At 50.3% G+C, this 18,827-nt stretch overlaps 1 protein-coding gene across 1 annotated transcript; it reads left to right on the forward strand.

Moving 5' to 3' along the window:
• Window positions 1-8,317: 8,317 nt before the first annotated feature.
• On the forward strand, window positions 8,318-15,302 carry Krt84 (keratin 84). The gene is made up of 9 exons (XM_021183030.2): window positions 8,318-8,887; window positions 10,045-10,253; window positions 10,829-10,889; window positions 11,400-11,495; window positions 12,280-12,444; window positions 12,574-12,699; window positions 13,139-13,359; window positions 13,843-13,874; window positions 14,971-15,302. Exons 1-9 carry the CDS (start codon window positions 8,318-8,320, stop codon window positions 15,300-15,302), a joined length of 1,812 nt encoding a protein of 603 aa, XP_021038689.1.
• Window positions 15,303-18,827: the final 3,525 nt, after the last annotated feature.

Genomic DNA, 18,827 nt, shown 5'->3' on the forward strand with positions numbered 1-18,827 from the left:
TTTACAATCAGAGGTTCAGGGTCACTGGGCACTGTGTCTCCTGAGCATCGAGACTCTAGGATGTTGGGTAGTGTATTGAGCTCAAAGTAAAATACAGCGTTCATTGACAGCTGATGGCGAGATGTGCCTAAAATGAAGGTAATGGTGTATGTCGTGGTTGCTGCTCAGACAGTGAAGAGCCAGTCTTGGTTATGCTGCCTTAGTCCAAGCCCTGCCTACCGCCTTGGCCCCAGCCCCGCCTACCTCTATACATAACCATTGCTTCTTGCCTCCCTCTCATTTAGTCCCTCTAACTTTGGGCCTTGGGTCAAATAGGAGCATGATGTGGGGCTGCCCCAGTCACTTGGAGGCTCGTTTAGGATCTGAGAGAAAGAAGAGATGCTAGGCTGACATACAAATCCTGTCCACCTGGAGTTGAGGTTCTCTCTGAGGAGTCTCTGAGCTGTCTGTTTCCAATAAACTGACTCTGTTCATACACACTCTAGGAACCAAAATGTCTCACCCTGCTGGGTGTGGGGTTGGGATAAAGGTAAGGGAACTCTCAAGGAGCCTTCAAAGATTGCAGTCTAGGGATAGAAATGAAGGAGTTACACTCATGGGAAAACCTCACATATGTGATATGCAAGAGGCCCGCGGGATAAACATGACGGCATATGATTCATACCGAAACCTGCACTTCGCACATGGGCAAGACACTCTCCGTGTTATGAACAGCACATGTTATGCACAGCCTCGCCATTCCATGGATGCACATACACACATCTAGAGGCGACACATAGGACCCCATCATGCTATGTCAGGACTTAGCTTAGCATCTCCCATCTCCACCATTTGTCTCCATGGCCTTGGAGCTCCCACCAGGGGAAAGCTTTGGAAATGGGTGACATCTGGCCTAGGAGGAGGACCAGGACACCCCCCTAACCTCTCCTCATTTAAGGAGTCCAAGGACTGGAGTTAAGCCTGGAGGTCAGCAGTCCCACCCTTCATGAGGCCCTAGAACTCTCCCTGCTGGCTGCATTGACCTCAGAGTTCATCCCTCCTCTGGAGTTTTCTGTCCCTTGTGGTGGCCCCTGCTGGAGTCAGAAGGTGCCTCCTCCTTCCCACAACCACATTCAGAGTCTCCATTCTGTGCAGAGCCCTGAGCTAGAGGCCCATGATACCAAGATGAGAAACAAGGCCTGTTAACCTCCCAGAACTCTGGACCAAACTGTGCAACCATAGATGATGCTCAAAACAAGCTAGTGGCTGTGCTGAAAGCCGGTTAGAGAGATTCACAGAGACCCAAGAGTGGAGTGTGACGGGAAGCCCAGAGCTGCAGATTCTGGGCAGCTTGTTTAAAAGAACCCTCTCATCCGCTTTTTGTTTAGGCAATCTATTTTTGTTTTGCGTTTTACTTTTGAGATAGGCTCTCTCTATGAAGTCCTGGCTGTTCTGGAACTTGCTGTGTAAACCAGTGATAGCCTCAAACTCAGAGAGATCCTCCTGCCTCTGCCTCCTGAGAGCTGGGATTAAAGGCATGTGCCACCACACCCAGCCAACAACAGATATTAAGTACCTGCCTGAGTCAGGCTGGAGTGCTGATGGTACAGAGGTGAAGGAGACAACCCTTCCTGTAAGAAACAATATTAAGAGCCCTTAGGAGAGGTGAGACTGGAGGTACCTTTGGCAGGCCTGTGCCAAGGTGTGCCACTAAGAAATTATGCCTCGCAACAGATCTAGTGTAAAAGGCTTGTTGGGGGAGGGGGGAGAGCAAAAAGGCCACCTTGAAGTGAGCACATGAAAAAGAAAGACTGAGAGACAGAGAAAGGAAACAGAACCTTTTCCCCAGCTCTCAGTTTCCTCCCTCCCTCCTCCCCTCCTCCTTCCTCCCCGCCTCGTGGAAGTTGAGGGGAGAGCTGGCGAGGCCAGGACCTTTTATGAACCACACCTGCCACACTTGAAGTACTTTGAGATGGCAGGTAATGATGTAATCTGCTGCCAGGTCCCTGACGTTAGGCCGATGGAAATACCTGATTGCTTACACCTGTGACAGGATGCTAACTGGCACAATCACTGCTGAGAACCGAGTGTTGGTTTCCAAAAGTGTTACACATAGAGTTACCTAGCCAGTCCACTCCTAGATACATACTCAAGAGAAATGGACATGTGTTTCCCTACACAAAAAGCTGCTACATGGTTCATAATAACTAAGACTTGGAAACGATTCAGATATCCATCGGCGGATAAGCAAAATGATATGGCACAGCTGGACAGTGAAAATATTACTTTATTCCTGAGAAGAAATGGGATGCTAATGGGTGCTACAACATGGGCAATCCTTGAAGCATTCGAAGTGAAAGAAGCTGGCACGATTGGCCACTAATTGGGTGACTCCTGCATGTGTTAGGAAATACATAGATAAAAGGTAGCTCCTAAGGGCCAGCCAGAGAGGAAGCTGGGAGCCAGGGAAATAATGACAGCTGCAAACATCTGACAGAAATTTTACCAAGTCCCCTTAAATAAGCCTGTGGTGTGGAGCTGTGCATTGTACTCTGGGGCTTTTAAGAGCAGCTTAATGGGAGTGCAGAACTGAAGCACTGATTATAGCTGTTGTCTCTGACAGAAATATGGCTGGATGGCCCCGGGGCAGGGCTGGGGGGGGGGCAGGGCATGACAGAACTCGGGGTCTCAGTGTAGTCAGCAAGACTCAAAAGCTCCCCCTTCCGGAAGAGCAACAGGTAGCAGATAAGCCTGAACCTCAAAGGTCTGCAGGACTGTGAGATGAAAGAGGCCATTACTGTGAGGCACAGCAGCTGGCAGGGGCATAATGAGGGAGAGCCTCCATCTCTGCCTGCACCTGTGCCTGCCAAACTCCCTCCTGGTTTATAACCTAGGTCTCTGGAAATAGGAATACTCTTGGCCTGAAGTCAGCAACCAGCCTCTTGTGAGACTTTGATTCCAGGCCAGTGGGGCTCCTGAGAGTGGTTGCTAGTAGGTGGAGGAACCCAAGCAAGTGCTACCCGCAGCAGCCATGGACACCCTAGCTCAGGCCTGGTTACATCTCAGGGACTCCACACATCTTCAGGTTGTGTTGTCTTGCAATAGCTACTCTCCCTTCCACGGTGTGGGAGGTGATTCACAGCAAGCAGAAAGTGCCTCCTGGTGGTGACCTGCCAACTCTCATTCCACTCTTCTCAAAAACACCTCCCTCTGTGCAGACCCACTGGGTACCAGGAGACAGGAGGAATCGCCTATCCTGGTGGGAGGCATGAATCTAAACCTTGCTATCACTGAGGGTCCCAGTAGGGACAGCCAGGGAGCAGTTTGCAGAGCTCTGAGGAGGATGAGAGGAGTTAGAGGTGAGCACTATATTCCTGTGTCGCCTTCCCAAGTGTCTCACAAGCCCATGTGCCTCTCCCTGCCCTAGCTGTCAAGTGCTTTCTGCCTCAGAACTTGTCCCCATAATCCTTTGCTCCTGTGCTTCCCAGTGACCCTTCCTCATCCAGTTACCTCTGTGGTCCCAGGTTCACTTACTTCATCCTCTTTCCAGCTAGGGTTACCAAGCACTCAGAAAGAAACCCAGCAGCTTGGCTTGGGACAATGGCTTCAAAAATGGCACTGTGATTCTGGGGGGCTAAGGATTGTACATCCAAGGCCTGCCATGGAATGCAGATAGTTCTAAGACAACCTGGGCAACTTAGTAGAAGATGAAGGGTGGGAATGCAGCTCAGTGGTAGAGCAGTTTGCCTAACATGCACAAGACCCTGTGCGTAATCCCAGTGTAGAGTAGAGGGGAGGGGTGGAGTGAGGGGTGGGGGAGGAGGAGGGGAGGAGAAAGGAGGAGAGGAGAGGGAAGGGAAAGGGAAGGGAAGGGAAGGGAAGGGAAGGGAAGGGAAGGGAAGGGAAGGGAAGGGAAGGGAAGGGAAGGGAAGGGAAGGGAAGGGAAGGGAAGGGAAGGGAAGGGAAGGGAAGGGAAGGGAAGGGAAGGGAAGGGAAGGACCCTGAGCAGAGGAAGGGAAGCTGGGTCACCAGAACCATAGGGCAGGAAGATGCTGCCCTGCCAGCATGATTGCAGTCAACGCACACACCGTGAAAGCATGGTGGAGCTCTGTGGAAGCAATCTGAGCCGCACATACTGCCAAGAGCAACATTTTCACTCCGGACTGGTTATGTGGAGTAGGCAAGGAATTTGAATCCAGCCGGAAAAACTCATCCTTTGGTAGGTAGCAGGTGTTGCCCAATAAAAATGGATCAGTTTACCTCCCCTAAGGAAGCCTTTGGACCCTCAGTCTGGGAAGGCACAGACAGGAAGGTGCTGGACGATGGTAGCTTCTGCCTCTGACCCACCCACCCAGCCAGGCACTCTGGAGGGGCCACTTCAGAACTCGCTTTCCAGACAGGAGCAGGTCTCGACATGAGAAGCTCAGCACAAACGCATGCCCAGGCAGAAGGAGCAGTTTAGCAAAGCCTCCTCAGCTCCTGGGCTTCCCCTCCTGTCCTTCCCACACACACCCACAGGCCCAGCCAGGCCTACCCGGACTTCCTGGACCTCCCCTGGCTAGCTAGGAGGGGGTTCCCCTCCCCTCCCCTCCCCTCCCTTCCCACTCAGGCGGTCTCCCTCCTCCCGTGCCCCAGATAGTATCATGATGACCCAGCAATGGAGACTCAGTCACACCACTAAGGAGAGGCAGATCTCTGGGATTACACCCAGGCTTCCTGACGAGAGAAACTGTCACAGCAGCAAAACCTCCAGCCCAGAGTTGCCAGGGCGACTCCTCCCCCTGCCTCCACCCACCACCCCCTAGAACACAGCTCAGGACTGTGTTATGCATCATCTGGCAAAATAATGGCTCAGAACTATAAAGTGCTGATGGTAATAGGGATATGCTTGGCTGGCCCCAGTCACTCCCTCCCACCCTTCCTGCTTAGGGTGCAAGGAAAGCCCAGATGAAGACAGCCCGGGAATGCCCAGTGGGGCATTGAGCATCTTGCAATGGGAATGTGGGGTACAGTACAGAACTCGGGGGAGTTGCTCAGAAGTAGATAGAGGATTGATCCGGAGGGCCGGCAGCAGGAACAAATGTGAAGAAATGCCCTCAGACAGGCTAACCAGGCCCTGAAGGTCAAACCATGTACCAGGATGATATTTGCCCATTAACACTGGCAAGGGTGTGGTAGTGTTATAAAGCAGGGGATTTTTAATGGAAAGTGTTATGGTTTTAAATTTCTCTGCAGACAGGTACTCCTATTACTGTCCCTACTTACACCAGAACACACTGACCCAGACCACACTGCGACGGGGTGGTGAAAGTGGAATTATATCCAGTCCACCCAACTCCATCCTTAAATCAAGCCTTCTTCCCTCTTTGGTCTCCTTCCTGCACCCCTCTGGCTCCTCCTCTTTCTACCTCCAGTGGAGTTCTCTTGTCCCCTTCCCATTCTCCCATGATTCTTTGCCTGGCTTCAGAGACATGCAGACCCCTCTTCTCCAAGCAGGCACCCAAACTGGGAATCCCAACCACCAAACCAGGAGAAAGATCTGGATCCATTCTATGACCTCTCAAATTTCTGTGCCCCTGGCATCTCCAGGGCCACTTCTGTCTACCCTGATGCCTGAAGGATCCTATCCTAAAATACACGCAAAGCCAAATGCTCAAATATCCCTCTCTCTTCTTTCTCTGTTGTCTTTCTGCTTATAACCCCTGAAATGCGCTCATTCATTCAACAAAACCGAACAGCGTGTCTACACACCCTCCCACCATCCACTTCGGGAGACCTATGATAGTGTTGCTTCCTAGAGCTAGCTCTCCAGCCACGGTAGCCAGATGATTGCAGACAACCCCATGCAAGAGTGCTCAAGTGATAAGGAGTCCTCAGGAGAGAAGGAAATGGGGATCATAGCAGGGAGCCCCAAAAGCAGGTGAGAAAGTTGAGTATGAACAAAAACCTGGATGCTGTTAGAGGTGAAGCAGCGCCAGCAGCAAAAACAGCAAGTGATAAATGTCTGCGGTGGGAGAGTCCATCCTGACTGAGTGAAAGACAGGCAGGAGTGGCCGGGGTAGAGTGGGCAATGGGGCAGTGGGGACAGGGGCAGTCAGAGAAGGGACTGCAGAGTCATTACAGAGAGACACTGGTTCTGAAGGTGCTCAGCAAAGATATGACGTACTTTAACGGGCCTTCGAAGGATCCTTTGACCATGGAGTTGGGAATGCTCTGAAGGAGCAGAGACAAAAAAGCCAGGGACCTCTCAGGAGCCCGAGTCAGTAGACCCAGTGAGGAGCAAGCCATGGGTTCCTGCTGGTATGGCAGCAGGGAGCAAGAAGTACCTGAGGGCCAGGCCTTGTGAAGACGAGTGTGTGGTGGATGGAGAGAAACACCGAGCAAAGCAGGGAGAACAGGATGATCCCAAGACTTACCACAGGACCTGTTTGTCACAGAGACTGAGGCTGGCAAGGAGAAAATACAAAGTAGGGGGAATCAGGAGGAGTTTGGGATATATTGTTTGGGGTGCCTGTTTGATATCTAAGTAGGAGATATTGATTAAAACACATGAGAGGTGGCTCAGTGTTTAAGATTACACACTGCTCTTCCAGAGGTGCCAAGTCCCATCCCTAGCACCAACATTGAGTTCAAAACCCATTATAACTTAAAACTCCAAAGGATCCAACATGGTCTTCTGGCCTTCGTGGGCACCTGAACCCTTATGTGCGTACCTTCACACAGACAGACAGACAGACAGACAGACAGACGGCACACTCCGAAGTGCAACGATGCATGGTGCTCACTGATGGACAGACTATTTAAAGTCTGAGTCTGTGTGATGTCACCAGGGTATGATCACAGGCAAAGGTGAGAAACAGTCAGAAGGCTGGCCCGGGGACACTGGGTATGCAGAGCTTGGAGACTGGACCTGCTAAGAAGATGGAAAAGGAGTTGAGAGAATGCAGTGCTCGGAGGTGGAAAGCAGGCCATACTTGGAAGGTAAAGGTGGATTGAGTCCAACACTGCTGGTGGGCCAAAGGAAGTGAGGGCTGAGGAGACCATGGAGGTCAGCAGCAGAGGCTACTGGTGATCTTTAGTGGAAATATTCCCCTGTTCTTTATGTTTCTTCTTACTCTTTAGACAAACAATGGAGAGAACACGCATTGCTCCCCGGAGTAGGCTTCTCAGAAAAAAGCACTGATACAGTGATAGAACCTTATATGTAAATATATGGATATGTGTGTTACATACAGACAGGTATCGGTGTCTGGCTATAAGAAACATGTCCCCAAACATCCAAGTAAGCACATTTCCCCAATCACAAAACAAGGACAGGCTGTGTTGTGCACTGGAATGTAAAGGATGAGCGTGAAGTCCTGCAGATCTGTGATGGCTAACAGAGATCTCCGCCAGCTTAGAGCTTTCCATTTTGTATCCAGGTACTTATTGCTTTGTTTCTGTAACCCAGTCAAAGAATCAAAAAAAAAAAAAAAAAAAAACCTAATCAAATGAACGGTTCAAGGAACTTGTGAGGATAGGGCTGTCACTCAGCTCCGGGATATACCAGGGGTTGAGGGAGGGGCTCCAGGTCCTATGCGTGACTTTATACATAGTACCTAGGACAGAGTAGGGACTAAAGAATAAATGTCCTTGGAGAGTCACAAGCATGTCCACATCAGCCCCAATGAGCTTGGCTATAGATTCAGCCCTTGTGTAAACAGCTAAACCCTGAAGGGTAGACAGAACACTAAGGGTCATCTGAGCATTGACTCTATCTGCAGAGATGCCTCAAGCAGCTCTCAAATGCATGGTTTCTCGGAGCTGTGCATACCCCGTCTCCTGTGCACACCCCCTCCTGCCTTAAGAGACTTAACTCTGGGTATCCACGTTCCTTCAGAGCCTCTGACTAGAACTGTTAGCATTCTAACTCTCTGGTGGCTAGCCACACTTAAAGTGTGTGTGTGGAGGGGGGGGGGAGCCTTTAGATTTATGAGCAAAGCAAATTAATGTCCCCATAATGGCAATTGCGGTAGACTTATGGGGAAAAATAAGACTTTAATATTTATGTGTTTATGTGTTTTTAATGTTTATAGGTTGCCTGCTCCAGCCCGCATCCTGATGAGAATAGGTGTGTCTGAATTGGTTCATTGTGAAGGATGTTATAGATGTGAAGAGTTTCTGCTAACTACCCAAGCTCATAAATGCCTTCAAATGGCTTTTTTCGTTTTTATGAGGCCAATCCTCATGTCCACACACACATAAAAGAGGTGAGAGGGATCCACTAGCCTCACAGAGACTCCCAGCTCCAGCTCACCCCGCTCCACATTGCTCCTCAGCTACCGTCTACAAAGCCACCATGTCTTGCCGCTCCTACAGAGTCAGCTCTGGCCGTCGGGTGGGAAGCTTCAGTTCTTGCTCAGCAATGGCCCCTCAGCATCTGAGCCGCTTCCGGGCCAGCTCTGTCTCCTGCAGGAGTGGGCCTGGCTTCCGGGGCTTGGGTGGTTTTGGTAGTCGGAGCGTCATCAACTTTGGATCATCCTCACCCCGGATAGCAGTTGGATGCTCTCGTCCTGTCCGCTGTGGAGTTGGCTTTGGAGCTGGCAGTGGGATGGCCTTTGGATCCGGTGATGGTCTGGGCTTTAGGGCCAGCAGCGGTGTTGGCCTGGGGTTTGGGGCTGGTGGCTGCACTGGCTATGGATTCGGAGGTCCTGGATTCGGAGGCCCTGGCTTTGGTAGCCCTGGCTTTGGCTACAGAATCGGAGGAATTGGAGGCCCATCAGCCCCCGCTATCACAGCTGTGACTGTTAACCAGAGTCTGCTGACACCCCTCAACCTGGAGATTGACCCCAATGCCCAGAGGGTGAAGAGAGACGAAAAGGAGCAAATCAAGACCCTCAACAACAAATTTGCCTCCTTCATTGATAAGGTACCTTGCAGGCTTAACCTCTGGGACGGGCACTGAGAGTTAAGGGTTTCTGGGATGCTCTTCCCTTCAAAAAGAGCTCATCCAGTCTGAGCCACTGCCTTTAACCCAAACCACTTAAGGCATCTGCCAAGGGCATGGAGGTCTGGATGGCTTCTAGATTGTTCTGTGCTGAGACTAGACAAGCCAGAGGAACTGCTGCATCGTGAGGCAGACTAAGACGCTGGCCACAATTTCTGGAAAAAAAAGAAAAGAAAGATCATCCAGCTAACCCTAATGGCATTTGGGCAAGCCAAGTTCTATTTCTCAGTCTATTTCTTAGACACGTCTCCCACACCGGTGGGGGATTTCAGCCAGTGTCTGAATGGATCATGCTTAAAGTACTTCATTCTTTAAGATCACGGTGGCCTGGAGGAGATTTTCATAGTGTCTGAGGCAGATGGTCTCATCATCTGTTTCAGACGCAGGAAAGTAGAGAACAGAGTGAGTGATGTTGACATAAAAAGCAAAGAATTAATACACCCAACATAGGCTACATCGACCTAGTCAGGATTGAGGGAAGCACAGATGATCACCAATAGCTATAGAGAGAAATAATGGTGTCAGTCTTCCAAAAGCAGATAACAGGTAGACCGTGTCTGCACAGAGATGAAGCCTGGTTTTAGGAGATGGGAGAAAACCTCTGTGACCTCATTAGACTTTTGAGCCAAGGAGCTCGGCTGATAGAATACCAGGGATGCTGGCCATGGTGTGCAGTCCCAGGTAGACACCTCCTAGTACCACAGTGACCCCCCCATAGTGTTGTCGCTCTGTGTACTCGGCTGGGGTTGGCTGGTTTCTATTCCCAGGCACAGGCAAGCCCAGCAGAAGGCTCATGCTGTGTACTTCCTCAGGACTGGCTGATACCTTGCTCAGGTGTGGAAGGGGAAATAGTACTGAAGTGTCTTTATTACTAAATGTCTTTATTAACCAGCTGGGTGTGGGGAGAGGGTCACAGACCCACCCTCCTGGCTTCCGGTGAGTTAGAAGCATAATATAAGCCAGCAGAGGGAAGAACAGCAATACTACGGCACAGAGTCTTCTCTGGCCACCTGAAGACCTACTCCACGCCGGTGCACTACCAAGCACCTTAATGTGTCTCCTTTGTTTCCCATACATAGGTGAGGTTTCTGGAGCAACAGAATAAACTCCTAGAGACCAAGTGGAGCTTCCTCCAAGAACAGAAATGTGCCCGGAGCAATCTGGAGCCTCTCTTCGATAACTATATCACCACCCTGCGGAGGGAGCTGGATGTCCTAAGCAGTGACCAGGCTCGGCTGCAGGCAGAGAGGAACCACCTGCAGGACATCCTTGAGGGCTTCAAGAAGAAGTGAGTGCTCCTGAGCTGCCCACACCTGTGCCCCATAGGCACCTGTGCCCCATATGCAGCCCAATGCAGATAAGAGCGGCTGCATGAATGACTATTAGATAGTTGTTGGCTACAAAACCCAGCTCTGGGATGCATGAGGAACAGTGGTTGGTAGGATGTGGGAGGTGGGAAGAGACACTTTGTGGGTGCTGAGGAAGTGGGGGAACTTGTCCTTAATACTACCAGTGGGGATGAATGAGTTGACTCTGGGAAAGACATCTTTAGTTCTGGAAGGAGTGCCTACATTGGGCTATGTCCTATTTCCTCTGTGCTCAGTTGCAAGGACCTCGAGTTGTCTCTCACAGAGAAGTGTAGCAATGGTCCAGATTTTAGACCCTAAATTCAAAGTGAGAAAGTAAGGGACTTTGTGGGCCACTGGCTTACAGAAAGTTTTAAAGGCGGGACTGAGATATGATAACCTGTGAGTGGCAATAGAGAACCAAGTCCCTCAACAAACCGGGAGCACGGTGCAGGATGTGTGAGGGCTTGGAGGTAGTGGGAGAGAGGGCTGACCCGCCTCATCTCCATGCCCCCAGGTATGAAGAGGAGGTGGTATTCCGGGCCAACGCCGAGAATGAGTTTGTAGCGCTGAAGAAGGTAAGGGGACGCGATGATGGGAATTTCTACATGGAAGCAAGCACATGGCCTCGGAACCCCAGCTCCAGCCCCAGAAACTTCCCAACAGCCCCGTGGTGGCTAAAACTGCTCTTCTATTTCTTGAATAATTAAGGCTTTCTTTACTTTTATTTGTAAAAATCATTCCTTTTTTTTTGGTTTGGTCAGGAAGGGCATATGTATACCCTGGTCCATGTGTAGACAACTTGAGAGAATTAGTTCTCTCCTTCCACCATGTGGAACCCAAGGATTGAACTCAGGTCTTCAGGCTTGATGGCAAGCACTTTACCTCCTGAGTCATCTCTATGGCCTTTTCTTGCTTTTAAACAAGCCCTGGATAAGGCCCAGCAACCCCTGTGTGAGCTTCCACATTGCAGTAGTGAAAGAGACTCTGTAGGAACTGATGGCCCCTCCTGTGTATCTCCGGACCCCTCCTAATTAGGAGGCTGAGCCGCATAGGCCATGAGCGCATCCCTCCCTTTCTTTACGCAGGATGTAGACGCAGCTTTCCTGAACAAATCTGATCTGGAAGCCAATGTGGATGCTCTGATCCAGGAAACTGAATTCCTGAAGGCTCTGTACCATGAGGTGAGGCTCTTAACTCAAGGCTATGACTGCTCAGCCTGCACTCTAGGGGCTGAGTCAGGCCTTCAGGTTTCCAGATACTGCCTTCCACCCCCACTCAGGCCTTTGTGCTCTCTGTCACTGTGTCTGAAGGTGAGGAAGGACAGGGAGGTAGGCGTCTCCACAGCCATATTAGGCCTGACAATGAACTCCCATCATCTGTGGTCCAAACCTTCATTGTCTAAGCTAAAGATTGAATTTGGGGATGTCTGGCAAAGCGATTTGAAAGAAGAAAGGAAATGCATCCAATTTTACTAGCCAAACCAGTGACTGCCATTTACTTTCAAGCAACCTATTTAGTCTGAAGTTGAGCCAGACATAGATGTAGAGGAAGGTCTCACCAGGGTGGACACCTTGGATCTCTGAAGAACCTGATCTAGGGACCTCCAGGCTCTACTGTGTTTTAAAATATTATTACTTCTCAGTGGACCATGACCAGCTCTAGATAAATGTGAATTTAGGTAGCTGTCAGTCTGCTCGCCTGAGGTACCCTGGTTTTGATAGTCACCTTAAGCCAAAGCAGGTACTGGAGGTATGGTCTGAGCTTATGACAGGGTTCTAAAGTCAGACTCAATTGCTTCTCAAGCATGCCTTTTTCTGAGCCCCAGGCCAGGTAGGAATGGGGACTCTCACAGTCATAAAGCAAGAAGCAATGCTCCCTGTCCCTGATTCACAGGGGACCCTGTGGCAGAGTCGCAGCTGCTGATGGACCACTGAGCCCCTCTGCCCTACTGCTTCTCCAATACAGGAAATCGAGATGCTGCAGTCACACATATCAGAGACATCTGTCATCGTGAAGATGGACAACAGCCGGGACCTGAACCTAGATGGGATCATAGCTGAAGTCAAGGCACAGTATGAGGAGGTGGCGAGGCGGAGTCGTGCAGATGTGGAGTCATGGTACCAGACCAAGGTGGGCAATGGGAGACTGTGGGAGGGGTACAGGTGCCCTGTCCAAAGGTGAAGACTTTGGTCTGAGGTCTTCAGCCCAGACTATGTATGTTCAAAATTTTGCCCCACCCCACCCCACCTCCACCCCCAGTATGAGGAGATGCGAGTGACTGCTGGCCAGCACTGTGACAATCTACGTAGCACACGGGACGAGATCAATGAACTGACCCGGTTGATCCAGAGGCTGAAAGCAGAGATCGAGCATACCAAGGCTCAGGTGGGGAAAAGAGGAAAAAGCTGTGGAGGGAAGAGGTGGGGCCCTGGCTTTGAGGAGCACCAAGTTTGGTGAAGGTAAAGGATCTAGCAAGGCCTGGACACAAATCCAAGGGCTGGCCATAAAAACTTCCTGGGGAGGGGGGCAGGATTATGGACTAGAAGGAAGGCCTGGGGCTGATGGGGGGGGGAGCAGAAAGCATGGAAGAGTCTGGATTCTTTAGTCTCAAAGCAGTAGAAACCTGATGGGTATGGAGAACGGGGAACTGCAACACTCTGCCTCTTTCCAACCATAGTCACTATCCCTGGAAAAGCAGCCATGGAGAGCTGCAACCCAGTCCTGGCGCCAGGTTTCACATCATTAGTTAGGGCGGGATTTCCAACCCCACTCGGGGACCCCTGAGTCCCTAGCAAAGCTCACACATAGACTCTGTTCTCTGCAGTGTGCCAAACTGGAGGCTGCTGTGGCTGAGGCAGAGCAGCAGGGTGAAGCAGCCCTCAATGATGCCAAGTGCAAGCTGGCTGATCTGGAGGGTGCCCTGCAGCAGGCCAAGCAGGACATGGCCAGGCAGCTTCGAGAGTACCAGGAGCTCATGAATGTCAAGCTGGCCCTGGACATCGAGATTGTCACCTACAGGAGGCTGCTGGAGGGCGAGGAAACTCGGTGAGACGGGGAAGGAATGAGGTCAGACTTCTAGAAAGATTGACCAAATAAGGAGAGGGAACCAGGTGAAGAATTCTGGAGTGAGCAGTCTCTAGGGGGAACAATGTATCTTCTGAAAACATTAGTCGGCTGCCCTCAGCAGGGTTGTAGAAGGTTCTGTGCTGTCAAATGCAATTATAGACAAGCTGCGCCACGTCATAGGCATTTTGCTTGGCTGATTAATTTGTTAAAATAGTCATAGGCCGTCAGAGAGTTTCGTGCAACAATTTAGAGGCAGGGTCTAGATACTGGTGTGTTTCAAGATACGCTAACAGTTGGGGTTATGAGCCACCAGTTTCTGGTCTCCCCAAACAGGAAGCCCCCCGACAGCAATCAGGTTCACAGCTCATAGGAATTCATTTCTCTCTCTCTCTCTCTCTCTCTCTCTCTCTCTCTCTCTCTCTCTCTCTCTCTCTCTCTCTCTCTCTCTCTCTCTCTCTCCAGGATCTGCGAAGGAGTTGGGCCAGTAAACATATGTAAGTATCTCACCTTTTCTCAGCCCATTTCTTCTCCCCTCCCCCTCCCCCTTTAATCTCCCAAGATCTGGTCTGGCCAAGGCAGTCAGGGAAGCAGGGCCATCAGTGTCCCTGGACTGGGAGTGTGTCCTCAGCAGAGGCTTCCAGAACAAAAAGCAGACGATGGTTTGTGGGACTCTCAAGGTAGGAAAAGGTTTCTGGAAAGAGATTTTGGCTTTCAGTGGTATTGTAGGCTGCCATCACAGAGACTCAGAAGTAATAGAAAGGCTGTGTCACAGAGGTGATTCATATCTGGTTCACAGGGATAGGGCAATGCTAAATGGAAGTCACCCCCCCTCCTTCAACCTCCTGCTGCTTCTAAGAGTATAGACTATCCCCAAAGCAGGTGTGATATGGCGCCATCACTGTAGAGCAATGTGAGTCTCCTCTCTGTAGAACTCCAGTCTTCCTGAGAAGGAGAGTGCTAGCCGATGTCACACTAATCCTGGAAGGATACCAGCTATGCTCTCAGAGAAGAACCAGGATTTGCTGGAAGGGAGAGGGTTAGCAATGGCCTTCGGTATAAGGTCAAGCCCAGAGGTCACAGGGGTGGCAAGGACTCTGGCGCAACAACAGAGAAGATAATGTAAAGCGTACAGGTCGGGGCTACTTCCATCAAGACTAAGCTGGATTCCAGTTCTGACATAAGGGCTGTGTCTAGTGGGGCAGTTGGGCTACAGAGCAGAGCCATCAGTTGGATGGGCAGGAACTGGTGCTAGCTGGATTTCTTGTCTGATGGATACGTGGGAACAAGCAAGAGGGACAATATAATGACAGAGGAACCACTGTATGGTTTGATGAAGGTCACTACTCCAGCGTTTGGGTGCTTGGCCTCTCATAATCCACCTGATGTGGGACACAGATAAATAGTAGTTTGTATACATGTGCACACATTGATGGCAGCCAATCTATGGGCATGGGCAAACACCCAGGGATACAACAGCATCTGTCCACTTCCATTTGGGTGTCTGCTTTCTGTGTAGTCTTGGTTTTTGGGCCACTCAGCCAGTGGCTGGTGAGTCCTAGAGTCAACATTTCTTTCCTTTCCTCTCTGCAGCTGTGAGCAGCTCTCGAGGAGGTGTGCTGTGTGGGCCCGAGTTGGTCTCTGGATCCAGCCTTTCCCACAATGGTGGAGTCACCTTCTCCACCAGCAGCGGCATCCGTGCCACCGGAGGGGTTCTGGCTTCCTCAAGCCTGAGGGCTGGTGGGGACCTGCTGAGCTCTGGGTCCAGAGGAGGCTCAGTGCTGGTGGGTGATGCCTGCGCCCCCAGCATCCCCTGTGCACTGCCCACTGAGGGAGGCTTCAGTAGCTGCAGTGGTGGTCGTGGTAACAGGAGCTCCAGCGTCCGCTTCTCATCTGCCACCACCTCCCGCAGGACCAGGTACTGAGCACCTAGCCCCAGGGGCCACTGCCCGGAGAAGAACCAGCTGAACATCCCCTGCTCCTATCCCCTGAGGTGCACAGACTCTGGTCCTGAGGGATCTCCAGCCACTCTTCCTGCCAGCACACAAACCTAGCCCATGTCCTCCTGAAGGATTCTCCCTAATTGCTTTCCTTCAGATCCTCCTCAGGCTCCAGCCACAGTAAATGTATTTTCAGCACTACTGCTGAAAGCAGTGGCCCTGGGGAGAGAGGGGTGGTTCAGAGCCAGCATGAGCACAGACCCCTGGGATCTGCAGGCATCCTTAGCCCATCTTGTCCCTCCCTCTTCCCTTCCCTGGCAGAAGATGCTTCGTTATCCCTCCCCTGACCCCAGAGGGCACACAGTCCTTGGTGGCCCCAGGGATACCTAAGTTCCTGTGACAGTTCTTCTCCCAGTGGTTCATCCGGGCCATTTCTCTTATGGTTGTTGGTTTATCTGCGGTATGTGGGTCTGCCAAGTAGGTGGAGTTCAGATGGAGAGGTGGTCTCTTTAGCTCCATGTGCCTTGTTCTTGTGGTGATGATATGAGGCCCAACTCTGTGCCCTGTGGTTGCAGCAGGGTTGTGTCTGCAAACTCTGGGAGTCTGAGGGTGGGCGGGACCTGTTTGTACTACTCTTTGTATTTCTGGGTTTTCAATAAACTTGCCAAGCTAACTTCACAAGGACTCTCTGCCTGTCCATCCAGATCACCGTAACCCTAACCCTGATCACGCTGAGGAGGCGGCTGACTGAAACCCACTAGTTCACCCTCATGAGAGTGAACAAGGGAAGGGGCTGGTACCCTGGGCTCACAGAAAGGAAGGGTGCAAGCCTTACCAGGGAGGGGCTCACAGTTGTGTAAGGCAGAGGTGACACAGAGTCAAGGTCCTGAAAACAAATGCCCATCCCCACACTCTTCTCCAGGTCAGTGTCCTCTTCCCGAGCATGCTGAACACGCCCCATATTTTCCCACTTCACCACCAAGCCCTCTGAGATCATTGTTATAGTATCCTTGTCTGTCTGTCCCCACTCTTGTCTGTCTCCACTGTTGTCTCCATCCAGCTTACTCAGCAAAGTGCTACTAGAGAAGTCTTTCTCACACAGAAATCTAATCATGGCTCCCCTGCTTAAAGCCTTCCACAACTTCCCATTGCCTTTCAGAAAGTAGCCCAAGATCCTTAACATGGCGTTCTGGTCTTGCGGCATCTGTCTACATAACACTGCTCCCAGCCACTCCCTCAGTGCACCCTACTTCCAACCTTCTATTTTTAGTTAATTCACTTTATAAACACCTGTCCAGTGCCTATTACATGTCAGGGATGATGCCGGGCAAATAATTGATAATAAAATCCAGTTCTTATCCTCAAGCAGCTCCAAGTCTAGTCTTCAGAGGAGGATAGATATAAAACAGACTTGAGAGGCTGAGTGCTGTGCTAAGGCCAGCACAGATGTCACTGTGTATAGCACAGACTTGGGCAGTGCTAGCTTCCTGAAGGATGTGGCACCCAGCAGAGATAGATGCAAAGGCTGGTGACTGAGCCATCGAAGTGAGACAAAGAGTTCCAAGAGAGGCCACAGTTTGTGCAAAAGTGCAAACACCTAAAGGTTGTAGAGAGCATGCTACGTAGGGGGACCTGCCTGGAGCTGGGTAGAATGTCATTAGAGGTCAAGACATGGCAGCACATGGAGACAGGAGAGTCCATCCACATAGGACCCATCCAGCAGCCTAGTACAGCTGCCAGATCTCAGCCACACCCAGCACAGTTCTTCTTAGGTAGGAGCATGCCTCCCTTCTTCACACATCTTGTCTTCCTAGACCCCAGCCAACAACCTAAAGCCTGTCACCTTGCTCAGACTCAAGACTTACCAGCCCCTGCTCACTGTTCCAGGAGCCCCTGAATGTCCAACACATCTCTACATGCAAAGTCGCATGCATCCCTCAGAGACAGCCACATAGAAAGCTGCCCCAGGAGGCTTTGGTATCCCTCTCAGCCAGACCAACACCTCCCACATCAGTGACCAATTTATTGCCCTACCTTCAAACTGACCTCTAACTACTCACTCTTCCAAAATGCACCTGGAACCTTTTTGTTTGTGCTAGCTGGCACAACATCAAGCTTTGCCAACAGGCATCTCAATAAACATTAATGGGCCGCAGGAATGTAGAGGTTTACCTCCCCTTGCTCTCCCAAAGGCTCTTTCTTGTTCAGCTTCTCCAGTGCTGGGTTCCCACAGCCCAGATGTTGTCTACAGCAGCAGGTGTCTGCAGTACCAGGCAGTGTGGCATTTAGTGACTATGCACAAATCTGTGCAGTCCCATACCCATATCCACTCCATCAGAAAATCTTGTCATCTTAGCGATCAAGTAAAATCCACAATCCAGCGGCTTCCCATCACTTCCATGGCTGACACTGACACCCAAACGGTTATCTCTTGCCTGGATGGCTGCAGGCAACTCCTAACTGGTCCATATTTCCTCTGCCTTCCTTGCATCTGTGTTCAAGCAGCTGTCATCTAGGAGAGGCTAAGGCTAGCAGGTGACTTTTCTGGAGGTTGGCCCACCATTTTCTCATGGCTTACAAAGTGTGAGCTCTGAGAGGCAAGGTCCCAAGAGACTTCATCTCAGGATTGCTTCTTGCAGCTAATGCGACTTTTCCTATCACTATTGCATAGCCTAATGATTCTTAGGCGTCAGCCCATCATCCTACAGAACACATTTCCTGCAGATCAGCATAAAGAATCAATGCCGTTTACATGAATTAATGGTTTTTATAGAATTCCTGGTTTGAATCGAACAATTTTAGGAAGAAAGTTTTAAGAAATGGTTGTTTTGCCAGAAAGATATCATAAAGTTAGAATCAAGGATAGAGTGTGCCCCCTCCTCACAGAATAGTAAGTAAAGGCTACATAACAAAGAGAACAATGAGCTTTCATAAATTACTCTAAGAAGAGAAAAAGGCTTGGGACAAATTTGTAATCAAGGAAAACTAGGTCAGGTCCAAGGATGAGGCCACAGGTGTGCACTATGATAAAGCAAGACCATGTGAAACTGTTGCTTTGAACTAAAAATGAGCTTATGGAATGAAGCGCTGCTTTGAGCTTACTATCAGCATCCTTCTGTAACTCCCCTTTTGTGTAACGTTTTATCTATGAGGTAATTTTATAAAGAACTTATGTCTAAGAAGGTATAGATCACCAGATAGTAGGAATAAAGTGTGGCATCGAGGGCTCAGCCCCATCTACCAAATGTATAAATGTATATGTCTGTTTGTCTACATGTATGTATATATGTACGTGCATAGGTATATGTATGTAAGTATGCCTGAATACTGTGGAGTTGATAATACAAGTGGTTGGGTCTGGTCAGGGTGTGTGTGTGTGCTTAAATTCTCCCTTTCTTTCTTTTCACTCTGGTTCTCTCACCTGGCCAGAGAAAGGAACCCTAACAATAAATCCTTTACTTAACCTAATTGCTGTTAAACAGCAGTTGTTAGTCTGTTTCAGGCCTCAGA

The sequence above is a fragment of the Mus caroli genome, unplaced genomic scaffold (genome assembly GCF_978045245.1).
Source record: "Mus caroli unplaced genomic scaffold, Mus_caroli_1 scaffold_16, whole genome shotgun sequence".
Lineage (NCBI taxonomy): Eukaryota > Metazoa > Chordata > Mammalia > Rodentia > Muridae > Mus > Mus caroli.

Coding starts and splice junctions, on each gene's coding strand:
- Krt84 (XM_021183030.2), top strand. CDS start 8,318: ATGTCTTGCCGCTCCTACAGAGTCAGCTCTGGCCGTCGGGTGGGAAGC. Junction 10,890..11,399: donor AGTTTGTAGCGCTGAAGAAG/GTAAGGGGACGC, acceptor TTCTTTACGCAG/GATGTAGACGCAGCTTTCCT. Junction 12,700..13,138: donor TCGAGCATACCAAGGCTCAG/GTGGGGAAAAGA, acceptor TGTTCTCTGCAG/TGTGCCAAACTGGAGGCTGC.